Source organism: Populus euphratica, unplaced genomic scaffold (genome assembly GCF_000495115.2).
Source record: "Populus euphratica unplaced genomic scaffold, PopEup_1.0 scaffold67.1, whole genome shotgun sequence".
Classification (NCBI taxonomy): Eukaryota; Viridiplantae; Streptophyta; class Magnoliopsida; order Malpighiales; family Salicaceae; genus Populus; species Populus euphratica.
Window position 1 is genome coordinate 517033 of NW_011499914.1, and position 22541 is coordinate 539573.

Here is a 22541-nt window from a genome sequence, read left to right on the forward strand (position 1 = left end):
AAAAACTAATATAGAGTAAATTAAATTTACTTGCACTGTAATATCAATTTTATACTTAATAATATTTTATCTAATTTTATTACACGTTTAAAAAGTTATGAAAATTGTAATTCTTATCGAATAAATTTTATAAGTAATGTAATTATAAATTGTTTAATAAAATAAAAAAATATTTTATATAAAGTATTATTTATTTTATGATATAATAGGAGTAATTAATTCTATAATAGTTAAATTTAAAATCATCAATATTAATATATATTTTTAAAAGTTATTTTATAACTTCAATTTCAAAAGTTTTTTTAATCAAACACATTAAATTACTTTTTCTTCAACTTCAATTTCAACCACAGTTTTAACCAAACATCTATTTTTTCAAACCAACCTCAACTAAAAGTACTTTTTATAAAACAACTTTTTTCAAACCACAACCACAACATCTACCACAATACCAAACACACTCTGAGGACAAGCATCAATTGCTTAATTTGTTATGTAAGTCAACCTTGACACAGACCAACCTTGTCAAAACTCAAACACATGCATATTCATGATTGATGAGCAGCTACATAGTATATCATCTCTTTTTTTTTTCCTTTGTTTCGCAACTTTAAGCCCATTAATCTCATTCTTTTGAAACTTTACTTGTAAAAAATGTTTATATAAAAAAATACTGCATCGCTCAGAATTTAAATTCTAATGAGAGAGAGAAACCAGAATAAGAAGGGGTAGAGTGCAACATTTCACACCAAATATAAATCTTCTGATCAGACAAACCATCATCTCATAATGGAAGACAAGCACAACCAACAAAAGAGGAAGAGGTGCAAGAATACAGTTCTAACCTTTACATAATCAGGAACCCAGTATGTTTGTTTGTTGTTTTCTAACAGTTGCTCTTTTATTTCTTCCACTCTAATAAACCTAAACAGAAATTAAATAGCATAGCCCCATTACAATAAATACAGCAAATTGGAAAGATTATAAACCACATAAAATAATAGCAAAAGCAGAATGTTGCCTAAGCAGAAGATCCATAACAAAAGTGATAACATAATGCAGTACAGCTCAAAGTGAAATATGGAAAAGAAGCAATAGTAAAAGGATTATAAACCGAAACAAAGGAAAAAAAAAAAATATATATATATATATATAATGTAACAAAACTGAGATTTTAAAAACTCAAAAGTAACATCAAGATATAACCAGTGAACTTAGAAAGAAAATGCTACCAAATATTGTACAACGAGGACAAATACATTAAGGGAGAAAAAGATGCAGAGAATGTGCAACTCAGACATGTAATGAACAAACAAAATTCAGCTAGCTACAGTTTCTTTTTTCCTATTTCGATGGCAAATATTCTGATGGCAGGCACAAGTGTTCATAAAATTCCTTTGGGTACTAATGACAAATGTACATCAACACAGATTAGAATTTCCAAAGAAAAAGAAGAAATACATATTAAACACACTTGAAAATGAATCAAGAAGTATTGGCTTCAAAAAAAATAGCAGTATAAGTAGATGGCAGTGCAATGTGGGATGAAATAAAATAAGCTTACCAGCTTGGAACAGCTCTATAAATGAGAGGTGTATCAGATCTCCAACAGAAGGGATAAGAATGCATAAAGCTCCCAGACTTAACAAGCCTGCCTTTTGCCTGATCAAACCAGTAATTTTGGTAAAGAAAAACAATTAGACCAGAAGCACAAAAAATGAAAGTAATGCGGCCGCAACAGCCACCAAAACCATAGGCTCTTGACAATAGACTTGGTATCGGCAAACAAAACTTTTTTCACAAAATGTTCCATATTTCTAATAATATCAAACAAGCAATTGAAAGCAACTGCAAAGAAGCTCTACAAATAATCTCATTCAGAGGTATGGTGTGTTCCTCTACATCATGAAAGCCTCACCTTCACTGCTTCAATGATATCCTTGTCTGCATCCTTGACATAGCGCCCACTGAAATCAGTAATTTTTTCAATGAAGCAGCCATCATCATCCACAGCTACAATCAAATTCTCCTGCAAAACAGGAAACAATACGATATTATGAGACAGCGGGAAAGATACATAACAATTGCAAAAGATAGCCTAACACAGAACAACACATAAGAATTGCAAAAGATAGCCTAACATAGAACAACTAAGCAAACTGATATTAAGGGATGTTCACAGCTACATAATTGAAACCACAGGTTTGGCATGTGACAACAACCTTACTGAGTATTTGATTTCCAATGCAAACACGGTAATCCTCTTCACCAAATGCAGGAGCACAGTGAACAATGCCAGTACCACTGTCATCAGTCACGTAATCATCGGCAACAACTCTAAATGCAGTGTCAGAGAACTCCATGAAGTAATTGAATAGCGGCTCATACCTGCAAAGCATAATCTCTCTCAGAAAATCAACAGTCCGATACCAAACATCCAGTAGCATGCATTGTTCACACACGCAAGATCAAAGAAAAAGTTAATACAAGTATCCATCACAAAGTGATAAGGAAACTGCTAAAAGTGCATGTGAAACGGATGAAAGATCAGACAAAAAGGAAAGTGTGGCTCACTTCTTATTCACCAACTCATTGCCCTTGACTTTCTCCAACAAATCATAAGAATCCATCAAGTTTTCAGCCTTCCCACTCTTAGTTTTAGAATTTGATGTCTTTGAACCACCAGCAGGTCCATTTGCAGTTGATTTTGGCTTCTCAACAGGAAGTGCTGACAGCCTACATTCAGCAACTACATAGACTTTTCCAGTGTACTTGTTACGAACCTGGATTTTGTTTCGCAATGCACATCAAAAAATAAAGTACCAGCATGTTCAACAAACAAATTAAGAAAAACAACATAAGGGATATCAGCAAAAACATGAAGTCCAATGCAACATCTGAAATTCTTTTTGAGGTGTCAAAACAAAGATCTAGGAATCTTTAAGGACATCTAAAAGAGAAAATTACAGCTTCAACCACTGATTTAGAACTAATTGATAAAAATCACATTTCATGACCATTCACACACATGCCTAGAGCATGTGATGCAGCCTTGAGCACATCTTCACAAGCTTCATGCTTGAACTTATGAACTAGCAAGGCTACACAATGGGATGTGGCTAAAATGGTTCAACATGCTAGTGAGAATTGGGAAAAGAAATGAACCGCCAAGTATAACATATCTAACCCAGGATCTTGTATTACAGAAATAGAAGGAATGAATTTGCAGCCTAAGACAATGTTCAACTGGATGACATGCTGCATATTTGAAGTGCCTATCCTCTCTTTTTTCCGAATAATCCACATCAAGAAGTCAAAGATAACAACCTTGATATAGTCAAAATTTCTGTTAACACAAAGGGCAAGATTACTGGGAAGAGTCCATGGCGTAGTTGTCCAAGCAACGAAAGCTGCATTGTGTGGATCGTCAACAATTGGAAATGTGACCATTATCTCAGGATCAGGTACGTCCTGCATCACACCAGGAGTGTCAGAAGGATAGATTACATAAGCAGGTTAATTTATAAAGCAAATCACAAAATTAGAAATCAAAAACCTTATAATTCTGCTGAACTTCAAAATTTGACAGCACAGTTTTGCAACCTGTACTGTAAGGCATGACCTGTAAAGAACCAGTAAAATCATCATAACCATAACAAATACGACAAATTAAGGAAAGGAATCAAAATATTCACACCCCAGTCAAGGGAAGGACTCAGCCAACATAACCAGATCAACCTTAATAAGTGAAAATTAAACATTTTTTTGACAGTGATTCTATTTCAATGATTCAATTTGAAAAATATGAAAATCCAGTGTAAATATAGTAACGCAATGATGCTATATAAGCAAGACTTTTTATTTCATAAATCCAAGACTCAAAGACTTTTTGTTTGATTACAAGGTTTATTGTGTTGATATCGAAGATCAACACAATAAACCTTGTAATCAAACAAAACCAACATTAAAACAAATCCATTTCTTAAAAAAAAAAGAGCAAGTCATGAAAATCACCATAACCCCACATAAAAAAAAACATCAAATCAAAACAAAACCGTCAAGCAACAAAAACCCACCTTAAAACCCTTGTAAACATGCCCTTTCCAAAACAACTTGGAAAAAACCCACCAAACGCTCGCCATAAACTTCAAATCCATGGTCTTATAATCATTCTTAAAATCAACCCATCTCCCAACTCTAACAACAACTTTCTCCCATTCCCCCACGTACCTTGTAACAATCCCTCTACACTCCTCATTGTACTTATCAATCCCCAATTTCAACACCTCATCCCTTCTCTTAATCCCTAATTTCTTATCAATCTCAGCTTCAATTGGCAATCCATGGCAATCCCATCCAAAACGACGTGTCACATGGTGACCTGTCATCGTATGGTATCTGGTCACAATATCTTTGATTGTACCGGCTAAAATGTGACCATAGTGAGGTAACCCAGTGGCGAACGGTGGACCGTCGTAGAAGATGTATTCAGGGAGGTCTTTGGAGCGTTCTAATTGGGTTTCAAAGGCTTTGATTTCTGACCAGAAGGAGAGAATCTTTTCTTCTTGCGTTGGAAAGGAGAATTCTTTTCCTTCACAGACTTCTTCCATTGCGGAATTGAAGAGGAATTAGGGTTTTTTGGGGAGGTGGAAATGGTGGCGGAGAGGGTTTATGTGTTTTATGGCTTGTGAGTAACGCTGGAAGTGATGCTAAGCTACCACAAAAAGTCAGAAATACTGAAACAGCGACTCGGATGCTTGGAATAAAGAACCATTTCATGTTATAAATTGGTACCCAAGGTATGCCGTAACTTCAAGTTCATCCCTAAACTTCTTTCATATATTGTCAAGCCCACTTGTGGTTTCACACTAGTGTCTTTGGGAACAAGTTTCTCTTAAAATTTAAAAAACAATATTTAAAATAAATATTTTTATATTTTTAAATTATTTTAATATATTGATATTAAAAATAATTTAAAAAAAATAAAAAAAAAAACTTTATTTTAATACATTTCTAAACAATAAGCAATTTAAATCGTCACCACTACCACAATTCCAAACATATCTATAAGGTTAGTTTGGTAAAATATATGTTTGGTTAGAATTGTTGTTGAAATTAAGGTTAAACAAAAAGTAATTTAATATGTTTTGATTGAAAATATTTTTCAAATTAAGATTATAAAATAATTAAAAGATATATATATTAATATTGATGATTTTTAATTAAAATACTATAGATTTACCTATTGTTATTATATTATGAAATAAACAATGTTTTCTTTAAAGTATTTTGTATTATTTCATTAAATTATCTGTAGTTTCATCACGTGTGAAATTCATCCAACAATGATTACAATTTTCATAGCTTCTCGAGTGTATAACAACATCAGGTAAAATATCATTAGAAACAAAATTGAAATTGTGATCAAATTTTATAAATGTCACGTCATCATGCTATCTCTTTCTATTATAATTATGTAATGCCATTAAATAATGTTAAATGCTAACGTTTCAAATAAAACACAATATCTGAGAATTTTTTGGAATTTTTTTATTTTATTAGGTTAGAGCTGATCTAATATATTTAGATTTACATCAAACCATGAACAATAAAGACACTCTCCATGTTCACTTTGCATAACAATGGAGATGGGAAAATGTAGCAGAAGAAGGAGAAGGGGAAAGGGAATAGTAGGTTACACGATAGTGATATCTGGCTGACAGTCAAAATAGCGGAGGCCAATGATAAACTAAGGAAGCTGGTCAACTGATGAATAATAAAGACTCCTGAGATTTTGCATGACTCTTGAGATTTAGGTTAAAAAAATATAAGTATGACATTTTTAAAATTTATTTTTTAAAATCAAGAACACAAAAATTACTATAAAGACTAGGCATGCTCACACAAGGAATTTCTTTCTAGATAAGTCTTAAAATATATTTGCTACGACAAACTTCAATTTTTGATGTGTTTCAAACCAATTAAAGACTAATCAAGCAAATCAAGTTTAATTTAAGTAAGATTTAATTAAATTTAAAATATTTTTATCAAGCACATGATGCTGCAATTAATAAAATTACATTGCATTTATTAAGCAGGGAGATTTTATGCTTTTGTTAGATGCAGTTCAACAAAATTATAAATAAAATGTCTTTATTATTATCGTTAAAAGTGTGTTTGGTAATATAATATAGTTATTGCTTTTCAAATAATTTTTTATATTGAAATGTATATTAATAATATTTTTTTTATTTTTAAAATATTATTTTTAATATTAGCACATCAAAACAATTGAAAACATATAAATCATATTAAATTTTAATAAAAAAATTGATTTTTTTTTTAAATACAGGTTAAATCGTGTTGTCAAACAATTCATTAAAAAAATAACCACAGGCCAGATTAAAAATTAATTATTGCATTAAAAAACATTTGGGTGTCATTAATTAATCCTTGTATTTCTTAACATTTTATTTTTATATATAATGTATCAAAAAATGATTTCAAATAAACCTTGGGTTAGGCCACGGATTTCACAAATCCAACGGCTATGAACAAGATAACGTTCAACGCAAGTAAAGAGACTAAAGTATAAGTTTTCAAATACAAGGAGTTTCAAGGAAAAATCAATTTTCCGTGTGTGTAGACTTTTCCTTAGCTGATCTGCTGGAGAAGGTGGTTGGGATATTGTTACTATTATTAAACTGATTGGTCTTTTATCGTGGACTTAGGGCAATACACAGTAAAAATTAAGCTGTTTTTTTTTTTTTGTTGCTTAGCTGTCCTTTTTTTGTTTTATGTTTTATGTCTTTTACCTTTTTTTGTTTTTTTTTTCTGATAAATTTTTTATTTAATTTAATTTATTAATATTAATTTTTTTATTTAGTTATTAAACTTTCATGATATAATTAGATTTTTAAATTATAAATTGTAAATTAAAGGCTGTGAATCCATCAATACCAGTATGTATTCAAGCTAAGGAAGTTAAGGAATTATATTGCAAGATATTTATGGAAATGATGTGGGTCTTTCTATAACTAGGGGCGGAGCAAAAAAATTTATTTTGGAATGGTAAAATTTAAAAGGTTAAAATTTCTATTTTAAAGAATAAAAATCTAATTTATTGAAAGAGAAGGGTTGGAAAACAATATATCTTGCATAGCCCTGTACTTGCCAGCCAGCCTCCCCTCCCCGTCTATATTTGCTACAAAGGTCAAGGTAATACATACTTTCAATATACAACAAAGTTTTAAATTTATAGATAATAATTTCTATAAATTTATAAAATTTTTGAGAAGTTTTATTTTATTTTTAATAAACATAGAAAGAGGGTTCATAGAGAAAGAATAAAAAGAGAAGAAAATTGTTTTTTAATTAATTTATACTAATATTAAACTGATTTTCATGAAAAAAATTCATATCAATGTATTTGTAGAGCTTTTAATTTTTTTATAAAAAATAATATCAAATTTATTTTTATAAAGAAAATTGGTTTTTAAAAATTTTCTTAAATACATCAATATAATTTTTTCTTAAAAAAATTTATGTTTGATATCAATACATTAAAATAATTTGAAAATATCCTGAAAATTTTAATTTGAAGTAAATAAAAATTTTAAAAAATTAAGTTTTTTTAAAAATACTTCTAAAATAAAAAATAAATAAGCTCAAAATATAGCGTCAACTATAATTCTATAATTCAGTATAGCCTTCTTATATTTTATCTTGATCATTAATAATTTGTTTTAGATAAAAATTGTTAATCTAGCAACATCAGTTATGTACTTGTTAGATTTAAAATTTTGACTTGAATCAATATCTAATATAAATTATTCTAGGTATACAAGAAAAAGTTATAAAAGTATTTTTTTTATCTGATAATTTTGGTGGTTGTTGTCACCTTTCTCTTATCAAATCAAGGGTTTCACAGTTTTTAATCTTAAATTTTTTTTCAAAAAATGTGAAATTATCAAGTAAGTAATTCCATTTCATGTTATTTTGATTATGATTTATTTATAAAAAGATTAAAGAAAAAACTAGAGTTTATAAATATTTAAAATTTATATTGTTAAGATTAATTCATGATTATTATATATTTAAAGTTAAGTGTGATTTTAGGTGTGTTGTTAAAAAAATATATTTGTTAATTGATTTATTATGGGTTAAGAGATTTGTTTAAACTTTGTTGGAAAATTTAGATAAAATAACCTTGAGGTTGAAAATGATAATATTTTATTTTGGTTCTTGATTTGTGAAAAATATAGTCTAGTCTCTAAAATTTAAAAAATTATAATTTGATCCCTAAAATGTATGTTGAAATTCTGGACATTATTATTATAAAGTTAAGGATTATGAATCTTAGTTTGAAAATTGATTTGTGTAAGTTTTAGTTTAGTCCCTTTATTTTAAAAATTTACAGTTTAGTCCTTGAACTTTGAAAAAAATTACAATTTGGTTTCTGGAAAGTAAATTGATATTAATTATAAGTGGAATTTTAGCATAATTATGTATTTTTAACATTTATAATATGATCATCTAATTTTTGTAAAATCTGAAGATTTTTGTTTGTTTTGACATTTTCTTTATAATATACATTGTCTTGTATATAAAATATGAGACTAAGAGTAAATTTTTTATTCTCGGATGGTAAATATATAAATATCAAATTTGAATCTTCTTTTGTTTTCCATTCATGTTCTAAATATTATCATTAAATTTGAATTCAATAATTCTATTAAATATAAAAATAAAACAATGAGTTGAGTTAATGCCATTTTTGTTATGCATTAAATCATGTTCATTTTGTTTTTAACATATCCATTCAACATTTTAATTATTTAAATATAAAGAATATAATAAACATGAGAGGATGAAAAATCCATAATATTAATTGGATTAAAAAATAATTATTATTTTGATTTTCACTATTTCTTACAATTCCCAGTGATAATAGTTATCGATTATTTCCTTTTTCAAAATCCTCACCATGTTGTTTCTTCTCTTTGAACTCCAATGGTTTAAATGGCACATTCGTCACCAAGAAAAAAAATTGTCGATATTTTTCCAATCCAAGGTTTGACTTATGAAAGGTTTGTTAAGATTTTTGTATTTTAAAAATAATTTAAAATTTATTTATTTATTTAAAATTAATATTTTTTTAGTTTTTTTAGATTATTTTGATGTACTGATATTAAAAATAATTTTTTTAAAAAATATATATTATTTTATATTTTTTAAAAAGCATGCATAACCTTATTTCCAAATATTTTTAACTTATTTCCAAATAAGTTTCTAAATAATCAGGTCAATTTTTTTTAGTGAAGAATTGAAATATTTATTATTATTATTTTTTTTACCATTCCTTGTGGAACTTAGTGAATCTAGATGAAGTCAGACAAGTTAACAAAATCAACTAAATTATAATAAAGTTAACTTAATTTTACCGGTCACGAACGAGGATCTTTGGGAAATCGAACGGCTATGAACAAGAAAGCGTTCAACGCAAGTAAAGAGACTAAATCATAAGTTTTCAAAGACAAGGAGTTCCATGGAGAAATCAATTTTCCGTGTCTGTAGACTTTTCCTTAGTTGATGATGAGGTGGAGACCAAATATAGCATCAACTGTTTAAGGCAAGGTTTGAAAATGCTGTGAAATTCAATAAAAAATTTTATTTTTTTATGAAAATTAAAATTTTTATATATTTTAGATTATTTTAATACGTTAATTTTAAAAATAATTTTTAAATAATAAAAATATATTATTTTAATATATTTTGACATGAAAAACAAATACAATTACACTTTAAAATAGACTGTATTTTTTATATTTTATCTTTATCCTTGCTAATTTGTTTTATCCTTGCTAATTTGTTTTAGATAATTGAGAAAGATTGCAGATTAGAGGTTGATAATCTGTCGATATGAAAATTACTATATTTAAGTTATTATTAACCTCTACTAGAGGAGTTAGAAATGTTAGTTTGAAATGGCCAAATTAGAGAAAAAAGTTTAGAGGGGGTCAAAATTTAAAATTTTTTATTTTTAAGATTCAAAATCTAATTTATTAAAAGAGAGGGGATGGAAAAAAGAGCCCCTCTCTAATTTCGCCCTTGCCTTCTATATTTACTAAAGAGTCGAGGTAATATATATTTCCTATACAATAAAGTTTTAAATTTATAAAAATACAACTTTTATAAATTTATTAAGAATTTTTCTTTTGTTTATGATAAAAATAAATAGAAAGTTTGTAAAAGAAATACAGAAAAAAAAAAGAATAATCTGATTTTTATTAGAAAAAACATACTTTTCATACTAATAAATCTATAAAATTTAAACTCTTTATTTAAATTAATTAAATAACTTAGCATGTATAATCAATAAATCAATATATATATATATATATATATATATTGGTGAATTAATTAACCTTGTAAATATGCTTGAAAATATAATTATAATTATTTTTTAAAGTATTTTTTACTTGAAAAGTTATTAAAATTATTTATTTTATTTTTTAAAAATTATTTTTAAAGTCAATATATCAAATAAAAAATTTATTTTTTAAAAATATTTTTAAAACGTTTATTAAATGCATGTAGTTTACCCAAGATCTTCTAGTTGACAGGATGGCTGGCACAACAACACTTGCCATCTTCGCGGCAAGCGTAAAATGTGTCCACTTGTTGAAGATCCAAGAACTTTGTTTATATTTGTGGTCTAATAATGTCCTGACAGGAAAAACCTAATCATCTATGACAAGGGAAAAAAATTTCTTGTTCTGGAATTATCAGTGGTGCTGATAACTTTGGAGTCCTTCATTATCATCATCATTTTTGACTGATACCTTCCTTCCTGTACTTCTTAATGGACATGACTTTTATGATAAATGTAATTTCGTAGCGAAATTGAAATTTTTCTAATGAAACTTATCACTGTTTCTGAATTTTATTCTTGATTCTGCAGTGGCCTAACACTATAGCCAACGTTTTGTATGAAACGTACAAAAACCAAGGTTGGTCACTCATTTTTGTAGGGCAACATCTCTGTTTTTGAGTCGTCTGTTTTAAAATCTCCATTGATTGGAGATTTTAACTTCTCGGCTGGACGATTATGGCAGGTTTTGAGATCTTGGCATGTACTTGCAACCAGTTTGCTGGACAAGAACTTGGAAGCAATGAAGAGATTCAGGACACTGTATGCACTATTTGATAAGGTAATGCTTGTAAGGACCTATTAGTTCTTCTTTCTGAAAGAATGTGGAAATGTTTTGAATATGCTCCATCTGTTTATTTCAGATTGATGTGAATGGGAAGAATACAGCACCTGTCTACAAGTTCTGAAAATCAGAGAAAGGAGGATATTTTGGAGTTGCCATCAAGTGGAACTTTACCAGATCTTTGGTAAACAAAGTAGGAAAGGTTGTGGAAATAAATGCTACAACTATATCGCCTCTTAAACTTGAGGCTAGATCATTTGTTTTTCCTATTACAACATTTGAGTCTCGTGAGTTTCTGTGAACTTCATCTGACATTCCTTCATTCCATTTTGCAGAAAGACATACAGAATCTGCTGGGATCTTCCTAAGGAACAAGGTTTGATGGTTACACTTGAGAGTCAAGTTGTATTTAAGCTGCCAGCAAACATTGATCTCGTTTCTTATTTCAATCGACATAAATTTGCTCCCTGTATATTCTTTTATGTTCTCTGCATTTTAAAGACGAAACCAAAAGACTTTTTCTTTTTCTGGATCTCTTTCTTTCATATAGAAATCATCAGTAATTAGCAGTTGACAGCGGGCAATATATGCTGTCAGGGTGTGAGAGTTGGGAACGAAGCTCAAGATTGGAAATATTTCAGCCCTAAAGTATCTGCTTCAGATAGTGAAACTATCTTTTCGAACACAACGAAAAGTCCACCACCCTGGCTGAATTGTATTTTACTTTTGGTTCCCAATACCGATCTTTTTAATGCAATGGTGTCATCTGATTGTATCTTCTTCACCTTCACCTTAAGACTATGGAATGTTCTGTGGTTTGCGGGCATGAATTATGAATTTGTGCAATTCGTTAGTGGAAATATTTATTTTCATCACAAATAAGATGGACCTTGTACTTGATGATTGCCTGGGGAAAAAAAAGATGTTCTAAGCCTCCAATCTTTGCTTGTGTGCAATACAGTCATCGGTTCATGAATACGTGCTGTATGAACCTATGTGGGAGATACTCGTGGATATCTCTTTTAATGGTTTTGATGATCAATGAAAACATAATTCACTTCTGAGGACGGAAAAACATCATCGTAATCGATATTACAGATTCAACTCGGTCCAAACTGTCTTCATTTCACTACAAAGACAGATCGAGGAGAAGTAAGGACGGGAAAGAATGGAAGAAGAGAAAGAAGCTAGGAAGAAGAAGAAAATGAGCTGAAGAAGAGGAGGAGGAGAGTCTGCTACTCTGCAACTTTTATTAATTCATCACAAAATGTCCATCATGCAGAAAAATTACATATAAATAGTAAAGACCTAAAACAACCTGAATTGGATTCAAAGCTCACTAAATAAATAATAAATCCAAATAAAAATTCAAAGGCTTGGGCTTGGACGGGCTCAACCTCCTAACCAAAAAGTCAGGGTTAAGCTATTCTCTGTCATCTTTGTTTATACACTTGTAATATGTGATGTGGATCCGGTATCCCCACCACCCGGTTAATGTTGAAAACTCTAACTAATCCGGGAAGATGCAAATACTTTGAAGCAAGCAAATCAACTAAATTCTAGCTTATGCAGCATACAAAAAATTAGCAAGGCAAGTAGAGATCAATGCCGCACAAGCTTAAACAAGTAAGCTCTAGCATCGAAATGTTGTACGAGTGACACATTCCTTGACCAAGCAGCGATCAGGTCATCCTTGCCATCACAGATTCCAATGTTTTCTCTCCTGAGAACCAACCATTATCTCGGCAATAGCTTTCTTCTGTTACCCAGGAGCAGCGCTTCCTTAAAAAATTACCTGCTTGCAGTCACTAGGATCCACATTTAAGATCATCATCTAGCTTGGAAAATGTTTTCCATGGCAGAAAAGAAGGGTCTAATCCTTGGTGGAAATAGTTAACATTAGAAGAATCTATGTAAACAGAACTGTTTGCTCAGGAATTCTCAGCAGGTATCTCTGCCATTACACTCATCAGATAGCAGCACCTAGTTCATTCAGAAAGCCTTAAAGTATTGTCAAGCCTTCTCCACGCAACCAAGACCATGACTCTTGTAGCGATTCTTGGTTTGTTAAGTATATGAAAGTTCATGCAAAGCATATGCCATAGTTACTGCTTATAATTGATCGTCACTGATCAAAAACACGGGAAGTACACTTAACTGCTTGATCAAACTCATCAGGAACCCCTAATTTCTGTCTTAGAAGGCTCGCAAGCTTTGTCCATATTTTGTAGCAACTCACGAGCTATTTCCAATTTGCCATACTTTTGAAATGCATGCTCAAAAGCATCTCTTACGTACATGGGTGGGTGGAAACCTTTTTCAAGCATTGATCTCAGTTTCTCATAAGCAGCCTCCAATTGACCTGCTTGACAATGCTTATGCAAGATTTGTGATTCCAACTTCCTTTCCAATTTATTGGACAAATCTATTCGCCCATGTTCTCTCAACAGTTTATCCACCAAAGTATATGCATGAAAATGTGGAATCCAACCTAACCCTAACATTTCCATCAACAAGTCATAAGCAACCTCCCAATTCCTAGCTTCACCATAAGCATGAACTAATGCAGTATATGTTACACTATCCGGAAGGCATCTTTTCTTGCTCATTATCTGAAACACCCTCTGGGCATCATCCAATCTCCCCACTTTACATAGCATACAAATAATAGAATTGTAAACTACCAACTTTGGCTTCAATTCAAGTGAAAGCATTCTTCCAAACAAATGACTAGCTTCCTCAACTAAGTGATATTCACATAAAGCCTGCATCACAATGGAGTAACCCTCAGCCACACAATTTAGCTTTCTTTCCTCGACTACTTTTAGAATCTCAAAAGCCTCTGTCATCTTTCCCAATCTACAAAGCTCTGTTATGAGCTGGATTATAACGAAAGTGCTAGGTAATAAACCAAGATCACAAACAGCCAAAAACACGCCAACAGCAGGACGTATAGCACCACTCTTTGGACCCACATTGGGAACTAAAATTGTATATGGTTTACGAGAACCACGTACCCTAACTTCGTTGACAGCCCCTTCTTTTGCACTCAACAAACACAACTCCCTCATAAGAAAATTCACTGCAGACCGTGTTGGCACCAATCCAGCCCTACCCATTTCTTGAAAAAATTCAATGGCAGTCTCAAACCTACCAAATTTACACAAACCGACAAGAACATTACTGTACGAATATGTATCTGGCGATTCAATTCCTCGAAAGATACTAAGCGCAACATCAATTAGTTCCCCAGATGTGTCCTTCTTACAAAGCACATAAAGCATATTATTATACACAAAATTATCAGGTCTACAATTAAACTTTGCCTCCATTTCTTGAAACAAACAAAGGGCTTCTCTAAACCTCCCTTGCCTGCCTAAGAACCTAATACAAATAGAAAATGCACGACATGTCACACGACCATTATGAAACAAAACTGTCATCAAGAAACACTTCATATCATCAAAAAGCTTCCTCCTTCCTAAGAAATCAACCATGTACTCAATCACACAATCATCAAACTTAAAGCCCATTTGCATCCCAGCCCAAGAAAAGAATTCTAATGTTTTAACCCTCCCTAACTGCTTATAATTCATCAAGACTTGTAGCACAATATCAGAATTCAACATTTCTTTATAGCCCTCCAACAACGACTCAATATTTACCGGTTCTTTAACACTGTTAGAAAGTAAAGAGCATATTGAAGCAACAGGAGAGGAAGTAATACTTACAGTCAGTGAAGTTTCTTGTGGGTTAAGTGTAGCAAGTGAAGTTGGTCTCTTGGTGGTGGTTTTTGGGTTTGAAATATTGGGATTTGAGATTGATGAAAATAAAGAGGGTTTTGATGATTTTTTGAAGAGATTTGAAAGGAGAGAAAGGGTTCCATGTTGTCTAGCTCTGGAACAAAACATCAGATGATTTGATGCTGACCAGGGTTTTGAAACACCAGAAGAATTTGCTTGTTGTACTTAGGGCTGATATAGCTATGATGATGTTTCAGTAAAACTGGTTGGGCTGGGCTAAGAATTTGGTTGATCCTTTAAATTGACTCATTCCAATATAATCAAACCAATTTCCGTTAATATTCACTTTTAAATCCATCTTAGATCCCTAGTGATTGGGTTTAAAGTCAGCGTCTTTAATCATGTCATGCCATGCTTGATAGCATCGGAAAAAATACTAAAATAAGATGATTTTTAAATTTATCTTATTTTATTTATTTTTAGATTTTAAAAATGATTTTACAAAATTTAAAAAATTTTATTTTTTATTTTAAATTAATATTTTTTAACATTTTTAAATTATTTTAATGTACTAATATTAAAAATAATTTTTTAAAAAATAAATTAATATATTTTAAAATGCCTGTAAATGCGAGGGGTGAAATTGGAGATAATGGATATTTAGGTGCATAAACTCTATGACTAAAGAGTGCTGCTAATTCATTTTTCTACATTACAATATAGATTAGAATAAAAAAAATTAAATTTAATAAAAAATATATAGTTATTTATAATGTGTTTATTAAAAAATTAGATTTCAATCATACATTAAATAATATTTTTATTTAATATTAAAATAAAAATATTTTTGGTAGGTTAACATGCAAGAGTTACAAGGATAATTTAAAAAAAAATAAAATAAAAAACTTAATTCTCAATTACTTCAATGTTAGAGAATAAAAATGGTAAAAACTATCATTTAACTAAAAAAAAAACTTAAATAAACTAGAGTCAACTAAGTAAACCCGTGATATAAGTTATGTATATCATTAGATTCAATAATATTTTTATACCAAAAATTATTTTTCATTTAATTACATGAAGATAAAGCGCACGAGAATGTTTTTTGTATGAACATTTTCTTAAGAAAAGAAATCTTGTTAGACACATGTAGCTAAAATAGCACGAGCAAATCATTAATAAAAAAATAAAATTATATTTTTTATGTTGAGATAAATAAAAAATATATATCATTAATAACAAATAGTAAATTTATTTTATTTTTTAAAATCAAGTGATAAAAAAAATATTAAACAAAAAAACACAAATAAAAACTCAAATGCTACGGATGAACCCATTAAACCTACAATCTAGTTCATAAACTCAATTGAGCTCAATAATATATTTTATCATTTTTTTAACCCAAACATAAAATCACAAAACTTAAAAAGAAGAAAGAGTCCTAGCATATAATGCTCAAAAACCCAACCTTGATGCATGAGCCTTCTAGCTCAATCCATGTTCTTACACCTCACTTTATTATTTTTTAAAGTTTTTGACAGGTTATCCACCCTATTTCTTTTTAAAAAATAAGATGGTAATTGAAAAGTTGTTTACTTACACAAAATTAAATGACCAAAATTGCTAAAAAAAATAAAGTGTTGGTTTTTGTTATTTGAAAAAATTATTTTTCACCTAAAATACATAGGAATCACTTTAAGCACCTTGATAAATTTATTCATGATCTAAAGAACTAAAAAAATCAACCTAAATTCAAAAAATTCTCATAGTTAGATTTGTTTTCTTAGAGCATCTCCAATGGAAAAGGCAAATGAATAGCCAAAAATAAAAAATTAATATTTTAGTTTTTCTTTACTTGTTTTGCACACTCCAAAGGAGAAGTTAAACAAAATGCTAAAATGACTTTTCTCTTCCACATATGTTATTTCTACATATCTCTTCAAAGAGCCAAAACCAACAAAGTGAGACCACTAAAAAAGTAGACCAATTAAATATAGACATGTGGAAAAAAATAACATTAAACATATTCAGAAATAATAAAATACTTATTTTTTTTTACTTTAATATAAATGGCTCTTTAAATGGCTTTTTTTTATTTGAATAGATATGATAAAATAAGCTATATTTATACTATTCAAAATGCTATTTTATCAATTTAGCTTTTCAAAATAGCATTTTTTATTGGAGATACTCTTAGGCAAGTAGAAGAGGGAAAAACAACTAAGTGAAACTCACCTTATTAAATGAAATTTATTGACATTAATTTTAATTATTTTGATGGTCAAAATCAACGTCAATGACAACTTTATTTCTCTTCGTAGAAATTCGATGATTGTCTTTCTTTTTAAAAAAAAAATCAAAAAATTAAAAAAATTAATTTTAAAAAATTAAAAAGACTAATCATCTATAACCCAAAAAATATAAGGGAGTAAAATAAATATTTTTGCATAAAACTCAAAGACATCAACTAATTTATTCTCTTTTTTTTCACTTTGTTGATCTATCTTTCAATTCAATTATCTCTCAAAAAAAATATGCAATTAATTACTTATTTAGTTTTGAAATAGCTCTATTGTGCTGAGAAAAAGTTCAAAAATTAAATTAAAAAAAAATTACTGCTTGCTTCAACCCACGTAATTTATGAGAAGAGCGAACAGTGATTTAAGCAACAATAAAAATGCCTAATTTCTGTTAATTAATAATTAATAATACATGATAGATACTTTTCTAAAAGTGTATATCGTAATTATATAGAATCATATTCATTTAATTTTCATCCCAGCAAGTAAAGATGACTGGATGCCTGGTTTTGTGCTTCTTCAGGATACCAAATCGCCCAAGTTCCGGGTCATTCCACTAAACCGAACCAAATTTAATAACTGATAAATGAAGGCGTAAGCAGCAAGCTATTGATGTTTTCTTGAATAAAATATTTGAAAAGAGAGAAATGTTTCGTGTTGTTGTTTAGTTCCATAACCAGGCATGGAATGATTTGACTGTGAAGCTTGGGAAGAGCAAGTGTGGTCTCGTATTTTGTTCATATTGAAGGCCTTACAAGAAACTATAAAATTTCCTCACTTCGTTTCATGTAGTTCGTTCTCTCGACAAGCATGGGAGTAAAGTTTGATGCTGCCAAAATTTTACTTTACGTTGTATGCTATGAGTCTATTTGCTAGCAAAATCGATCATAGCCACCTTCTGTAGACTATTATTTGCTATAATAATTGTCTAAACCATGACAGATGACACTTAACTTCTGACTTTACATGTCTGCCGGAGTTATTAATGAAAATAAGTTTAATTAAAATTTTATTACAAGTGGATATGCTAAATCCCTTTTTGTAATGCTAAATTAATCAATCAGTTAATGATTCTGTAAATCACCGTCACATCTATGAGATTTCTTCAGACATCTAGCCTTCTGTGGCAATCATTTTCGATTATTGGCCACTACTCTTCTCCGAAGTCATTCTCCAGCTTGTTCTCACTGTTTTTGATAAGTCTCGGGGTACTTATCTTCATGGCTGATTTGAAGGGTCAACTTCCTTCCCTTTAAGAAAGTTAAATACACAAGCAATCAATCAATCAGTAAGAGGGAAACAGTTGCTTGTTTATCTTTGATAAGTACGTTAAATCTTATGGTAAGAACATGAACAAGTGGGGCGGAGAATACGTCTTGATTCAGAAACAATTCTCACTGGATTTCATGAAAATGGAACACCACATGTGGGGCGATGCTGCCGGCTTGCTTCCAAAATCAGGAAGCTCTTGTAGCCAGGGAACAGCAGAATTTAATTCTAAGATGGCTTGAATTGTTCTCTTGTGAATTATCTGAGTATTCAACCTTTTATAGCGGTAAAGGAACCTCAAGACTACTGGTTCATCTTTTTTCACTGTTGCACAGAGGGCCTCCAAGAGTAGAATTGTCCGTGCTCCTTTTTTTTTTTTTTCAGGGTATAGTAGGAGCTAGCCATCGCTCTCAAAGCTAAGTTTCTTTCGGGTTAGAGAGGCCATCCACACTCAAAGAGGTGCATTCATGGGAAACATTTTTCATGAAAATCGTTCTTGCTTGAGGCAGATGATTCCCTTGGGTAAGACGGCTATACAAAAGGCTAGGGCATCCATTCACGGCGTCAATCATGCAAGAAGAGTAATTTCCTAACACGAAACCAATTGTCAAGAAAGAATACCTGCATCCAATGGAATACATTACAAGACGACTCTCCAGAAACTTCCTATAGTTGAGGATCTCTTGCATTCTAGAGCTTTTTATCTGCTACCGGTCCACATTGACAACGTAGACAAATATTTCCAGCCATTCCCTTTGGATAAAATTCCCAGCTATAGAAAGGTCTAGCCCTGCAGTTGTCAACACCGCTGTTGATATGCAGAGGCACTTCTGCAGCGGCCACACAGACCATTGCTTACCTTCATAAAGCAGTTTTAACTACCAGCCCGTACAAGGCAAAGATGTGCTGTCGCGGCCGCTTTGTGTGGTGGCTAAGTTAGTTTTCTTCTCAGAACAAGTGAACATCGTCACCCTAAACCAATCATTGTAAGATATCAAACAAATTGTCTTGCCTAACTGCAAGTGCACAGAAAGACAAGTACCTTGTGGGTAAAAATCATAGCATTCTATAACATGTATCGAAACCTCAACCTCTGGTTTGCAAGTTGAGGCTTAATTTTTACAGCAAAAGAAAGAAATGGTACAAGCACAAACATGTTTGAGCTTTAATCATAAGAAACTGTGTTAGCACATAGCAATAGGGTTCAGCATATGCTTAAGCTTGTTCCTCTTCACTTCCTTATCCCCCCCTCCCTCCTTGCCGCCTCCACCACCAGCCAATATGGGGCAGTTAATCTATCCATGTGATGGATGAACACAAGTTAGTTGTCAGCGGTAAGCATGCGATGTCAGCATTAGCACACTACAGCAACCATTCATGGATCAACAAAGCAGAAACCAGGGTAACCATAGACTCAACCCAGTTAGATTAGTTACCTCAGCAATCGCAGAGATCTGGAAGTATTTGGTGAAGGCTCTAGGGGAGAGGCTCTCACCACTGCATAAAAACCAACAACTCATGTTGGAACTAATTATAACCACATCAAACACAAACTACTCCCAATTTTGAACAAATGGAGAATGAATAGCTTTATTCATATAACAATTTTATTTTCAACATTCTCAATACAATAATCACAGAAATGTCTTAGTCGCCGCCGAATCATGTCAGACTCCTATGGGGTATGCGATTGTTCTCAAACCTGAAACATTTCTCTTCATTTACTTTAAAGCCAGCCCATCTTTGCATATGCTCTGGCCGGTCCATTCCAACTAAGGAAAATGCAGGAGCTTTAATTCTTCCAAATAGTTGCGCACTGGAATGGATCATTGAGGCACAAGCACTAGATGTAGGTCCGGGCAATTGATTGCCCACTGCCAAGGAAAATGAGCATCCGATCTTCCCAAAAAGATGAACCTTCAGCTGATAAACCTTTTGATTTCAAAATGCCCTTCAGCTGCATAATCTAACAGTGCACGCCACAGTCTGTGCCCAAAATTTGAGTCTTGCTTTAACATCTTCAGGATGGTCACCTATACGGGTTAAATAAGAAAGCATAAAGATTAAAATCTAATGACTAATCAATAGAATCAAATTCAGGTTATCGCCAAATCAATTTCACAAACAACAAATCAGACCATAGTACATGATTTCTGGCCCTCAGACATCTTTACAGGTTATTCTGTGTACAGTACAGATACTCAGTTTTGTACACGTATTAAGAGCAGGCAAAATCTAGATGTATGACAAGCAGGGTGTCTGAAATGAGGTCACTGGCAACCAGATCATGGATCTTCAAATTGGCAGCATAAACCAGAAGTAGAAAAAGAAAGAAGGGAAGATCAAGATGATCACATCGGAATCAGATTAAAAAATTACAGCAATGCAGGAAATCGTTCCATCTCAACGAGTCCAATACATCATCTTATACATGAATTACAAATCTAACACATTCAATAATTATAACTACAAACATAAACGAAAAGAGCTCAAAAATCTTAAATCAAGGTAACCACTTGAACCATCAAGAATTTGAGCTTTCAAACATCCAAAAACCAGATCTAACAAGAAAAATCTAAATTTAAACCAACCAAGAACCAAAAGAACCATCAACTCACCAGGACTAGAGATCTTCCAATTAGCAATGGGACTAGAACTTGCAGCCTCGGCCTCGGCCTCAGCAGGAGAAGAACTCTCATGGGGCTTCTGATGCTCGTCAAGAAACTTCTGACTCATTGAGTAACAAAGTTCAAGAGCTGGCAAAGTATTGCAAAGTTCAGGGATCTCGTCATAACTAAAACCAAACCCAAGATCCAAGCACCCTTTTAACTCATCAAGATCATCATCTGTCAAACTCTTTGTCCTCTTCAACTCATCTTCGCTGTTACTACTTCCTTCCACATACCCTTCTAACAGCACTTGACTCTTCTTTCTCTGGATCTTTCGAAGAGAACCCATATTGGAGTTTTTGGTAAAGGTGTCGTTTTGGTTCATGTTTTGCCACACTTGCTCAGTCTCTTGACCCAAAAGATCATCATTATTGTAATTATCATCATCAAGAAAATCTAGGTTATGGGTTTGATCATTTTCTTGAACATTTCCTAGGTTTCTTGTAGAAACCCAAGACTCTTCTTCACGAGGGATGCTACGCATGTTTTTTTCTGAAAAGGGTTTCTCGCTTCTTTTCTCTCACTCTCTCAGAGGTGCCAGGAAGAGAGGGAGAGATGCTGCTTATAAAGCTGTGAACTCGATGTGAGATTAATCGATCATATTTATTTCATCCTTACATTATTCATGTATTTCATTATGGTCCATCTACGTTTTAATTCTTCAATGTAATATATTTCACAGCCTTTAAAAATGCAGTCTCTATGTCCACTGCTATTTTTCATGTTATTTTTTATTTTCTTATTACAACATCTATCTTGAATTGATGAAAAAATAAAATTGTAAAATCAATAGTTAATACAATTAAAAAAAACATGCAGAATAACCTCGATAAATTAATAGTCCTAATAGATAGTATTTTATTTGATTCCAATTTAAATTTAAAATTTAAATAATATCTTGATTAATTAATAAGTTTTTATGACTTCAAAAATATTAATTTTTAAAGGATTAAATGCATTTAAGCTTTATATATTTAATCCCATTCAACATTACTATTTTCACAAAACACTTATTTAATAAATAGCCCAATAGACACATGTAGAATAACCTTGATAAATTAATAATCCTAATATATAATATTTTATTTGATTCTAGTTTAAATTTGAAATTTAAATAATATTTTGATTAATTAATAATTTTTTATGACTTCAAAAATATTATTTTTTAAAGGATTAATTGCATTTAAGCTTTTATATTGAATCTCATTCAATATTACTATTTCCACAAAACACTTATTTAATAAATAGCACAATCTATGGCATTAAATGGTTTGCCTAATATATCTTGAAGATGTTTATGAATACAATTGAAATTGTGTTTTTTAATTTTTATTTTTATTTTAT

The 22541-nt window shown here is 31.0% G+C and overlaps 3 protein-coding genes and 1 long non-coding RNA gene across 9 annotated transcripts in view; 1 reads left to right on the forward strand and 3 right to left on the reverse strand.

Moving 5' to 3' along the window:
- LOC105134372 (probable isoleucine--tRNA ligase, cytoplasmic) overlaps positions 1 to 4744 on the reverse strand; it is a 15253-nt gene extending 10509 nt beyond the window's left edge. For both annotated transcript variants that reach the window (XM_011038758.1, XM_011038757.1), the window contains exons 1-8: positions 4077 to 4744; positions 3557 to 3622; positions 3328 to 3471; positions 2575 to 2783; positions 2223 to 2388; positions 1919 to 2029; positions 1565 to 1662; positions 846 to 924 (exon numbers count right to left, since the gene is read on the reverse strand). In XM_011038758.1, coding sequence (XP_011037060.1) covers positions 846 to 924; positions 1565 to 1662; positions 1919 to 2029; positions 2223 to 2388; positions 2575 to 2783; positions 3328 to 3471; positions 3557 to 3622; positions 4077 to 4610 — 1407 coding nt within the window. In that variant the 5' untranslated portion in view covers positions 4611 to 4744. The remainder of the gene's footprint in view (positions 1 to 845; positions 925 to 1564; positions 1663 to 1918; positions 2030 to 2222; positions 2389 to 2574; positions 2784 to 3327; positions 3472 to 3556; positions 3623 to 4076) is intronic.
- Positions 4745 to 12423: 7679 nt separating this feature from the next.
- Positions 12424 to 15240, reverse strand: LOC105134373 (pentatricopeptide repeat-containing protein At1g09900-like). Of its 2 annotated transcripts, XM_011038761.1 has the most exons (2): positions 14948 to 15038; positions 12424 to 14600 (listed from the first exon to the last, which is right to left on the reverse strand). In XM_011038761.1, the coding sequence occupies exon 2, from the start codon at positions 14546 to 14548 to the stop codon at positions 13391 to 13393; it is 1158 nt and encodes a 385-aa protein (XP_011037063.1). In that variant the 5' UTR covers positions 14549 to 14600; positions 14948 to 15038; the 3' UTR covers positions 12424 to 13390. The 2 variants fall into 2 exon arrangements, with proteins under 2 accessions (XP_011037063.1, XP_011037062.1); XM_011038760.1 differs by having other exon boundaries at positions 12424 to 15240.
- Positions 15241 to 18032: 2792 nt separating this feature from the next.
- On the forward strand, positions 18033 to 20026 carry LOC105134375 (uncharacterized). The gene is made up of 2 exons (XR_843973.1): positions 18033 to 19455; positions 19487 to 20026. It is a non-coding gene; the product is annotated as an uncharacterized LOC105134375 (long non-coding RNA).
- On the reverse strand, positions 19133 to 21740 carry LOC105134374 (uncharacterized). 4 transcript variants are annotated; one of them, XR_843972.1, is made up of 4 exons: positions 21147 to 21740; positions 20231 to 20561; positions 19965 to 20025; positions 19133 to 19500 (listed from the first exon to the last, which is right to left on the reverse strand). XR_843972.1 is itself a non-coding variant. In XM_011038762.1 (2 exons), exons 1-2 carry the CDS (start codon positions 21679 to 21681, stop codon positions 20482 to 20484), a joined length of 615 nt encoding a protein of 204 aa, XP_011037064.1. In that variant the 5' UTR covers positions 21682 to 21740; the 3' UTR covers positions 20092 to 20481. The 4 variants fall into 4 exon arrangements, 1 of the variants encoding a protein (XP_011037064.1); XR_843971.1 differs by having other exon boundaries at positions 19496 to 19823; XR_843970.1 differs by having other exon boundaries at positions 19496 to 20025.
- Positions 21741 to 22541: the final 801 nt, after the last annotated feature.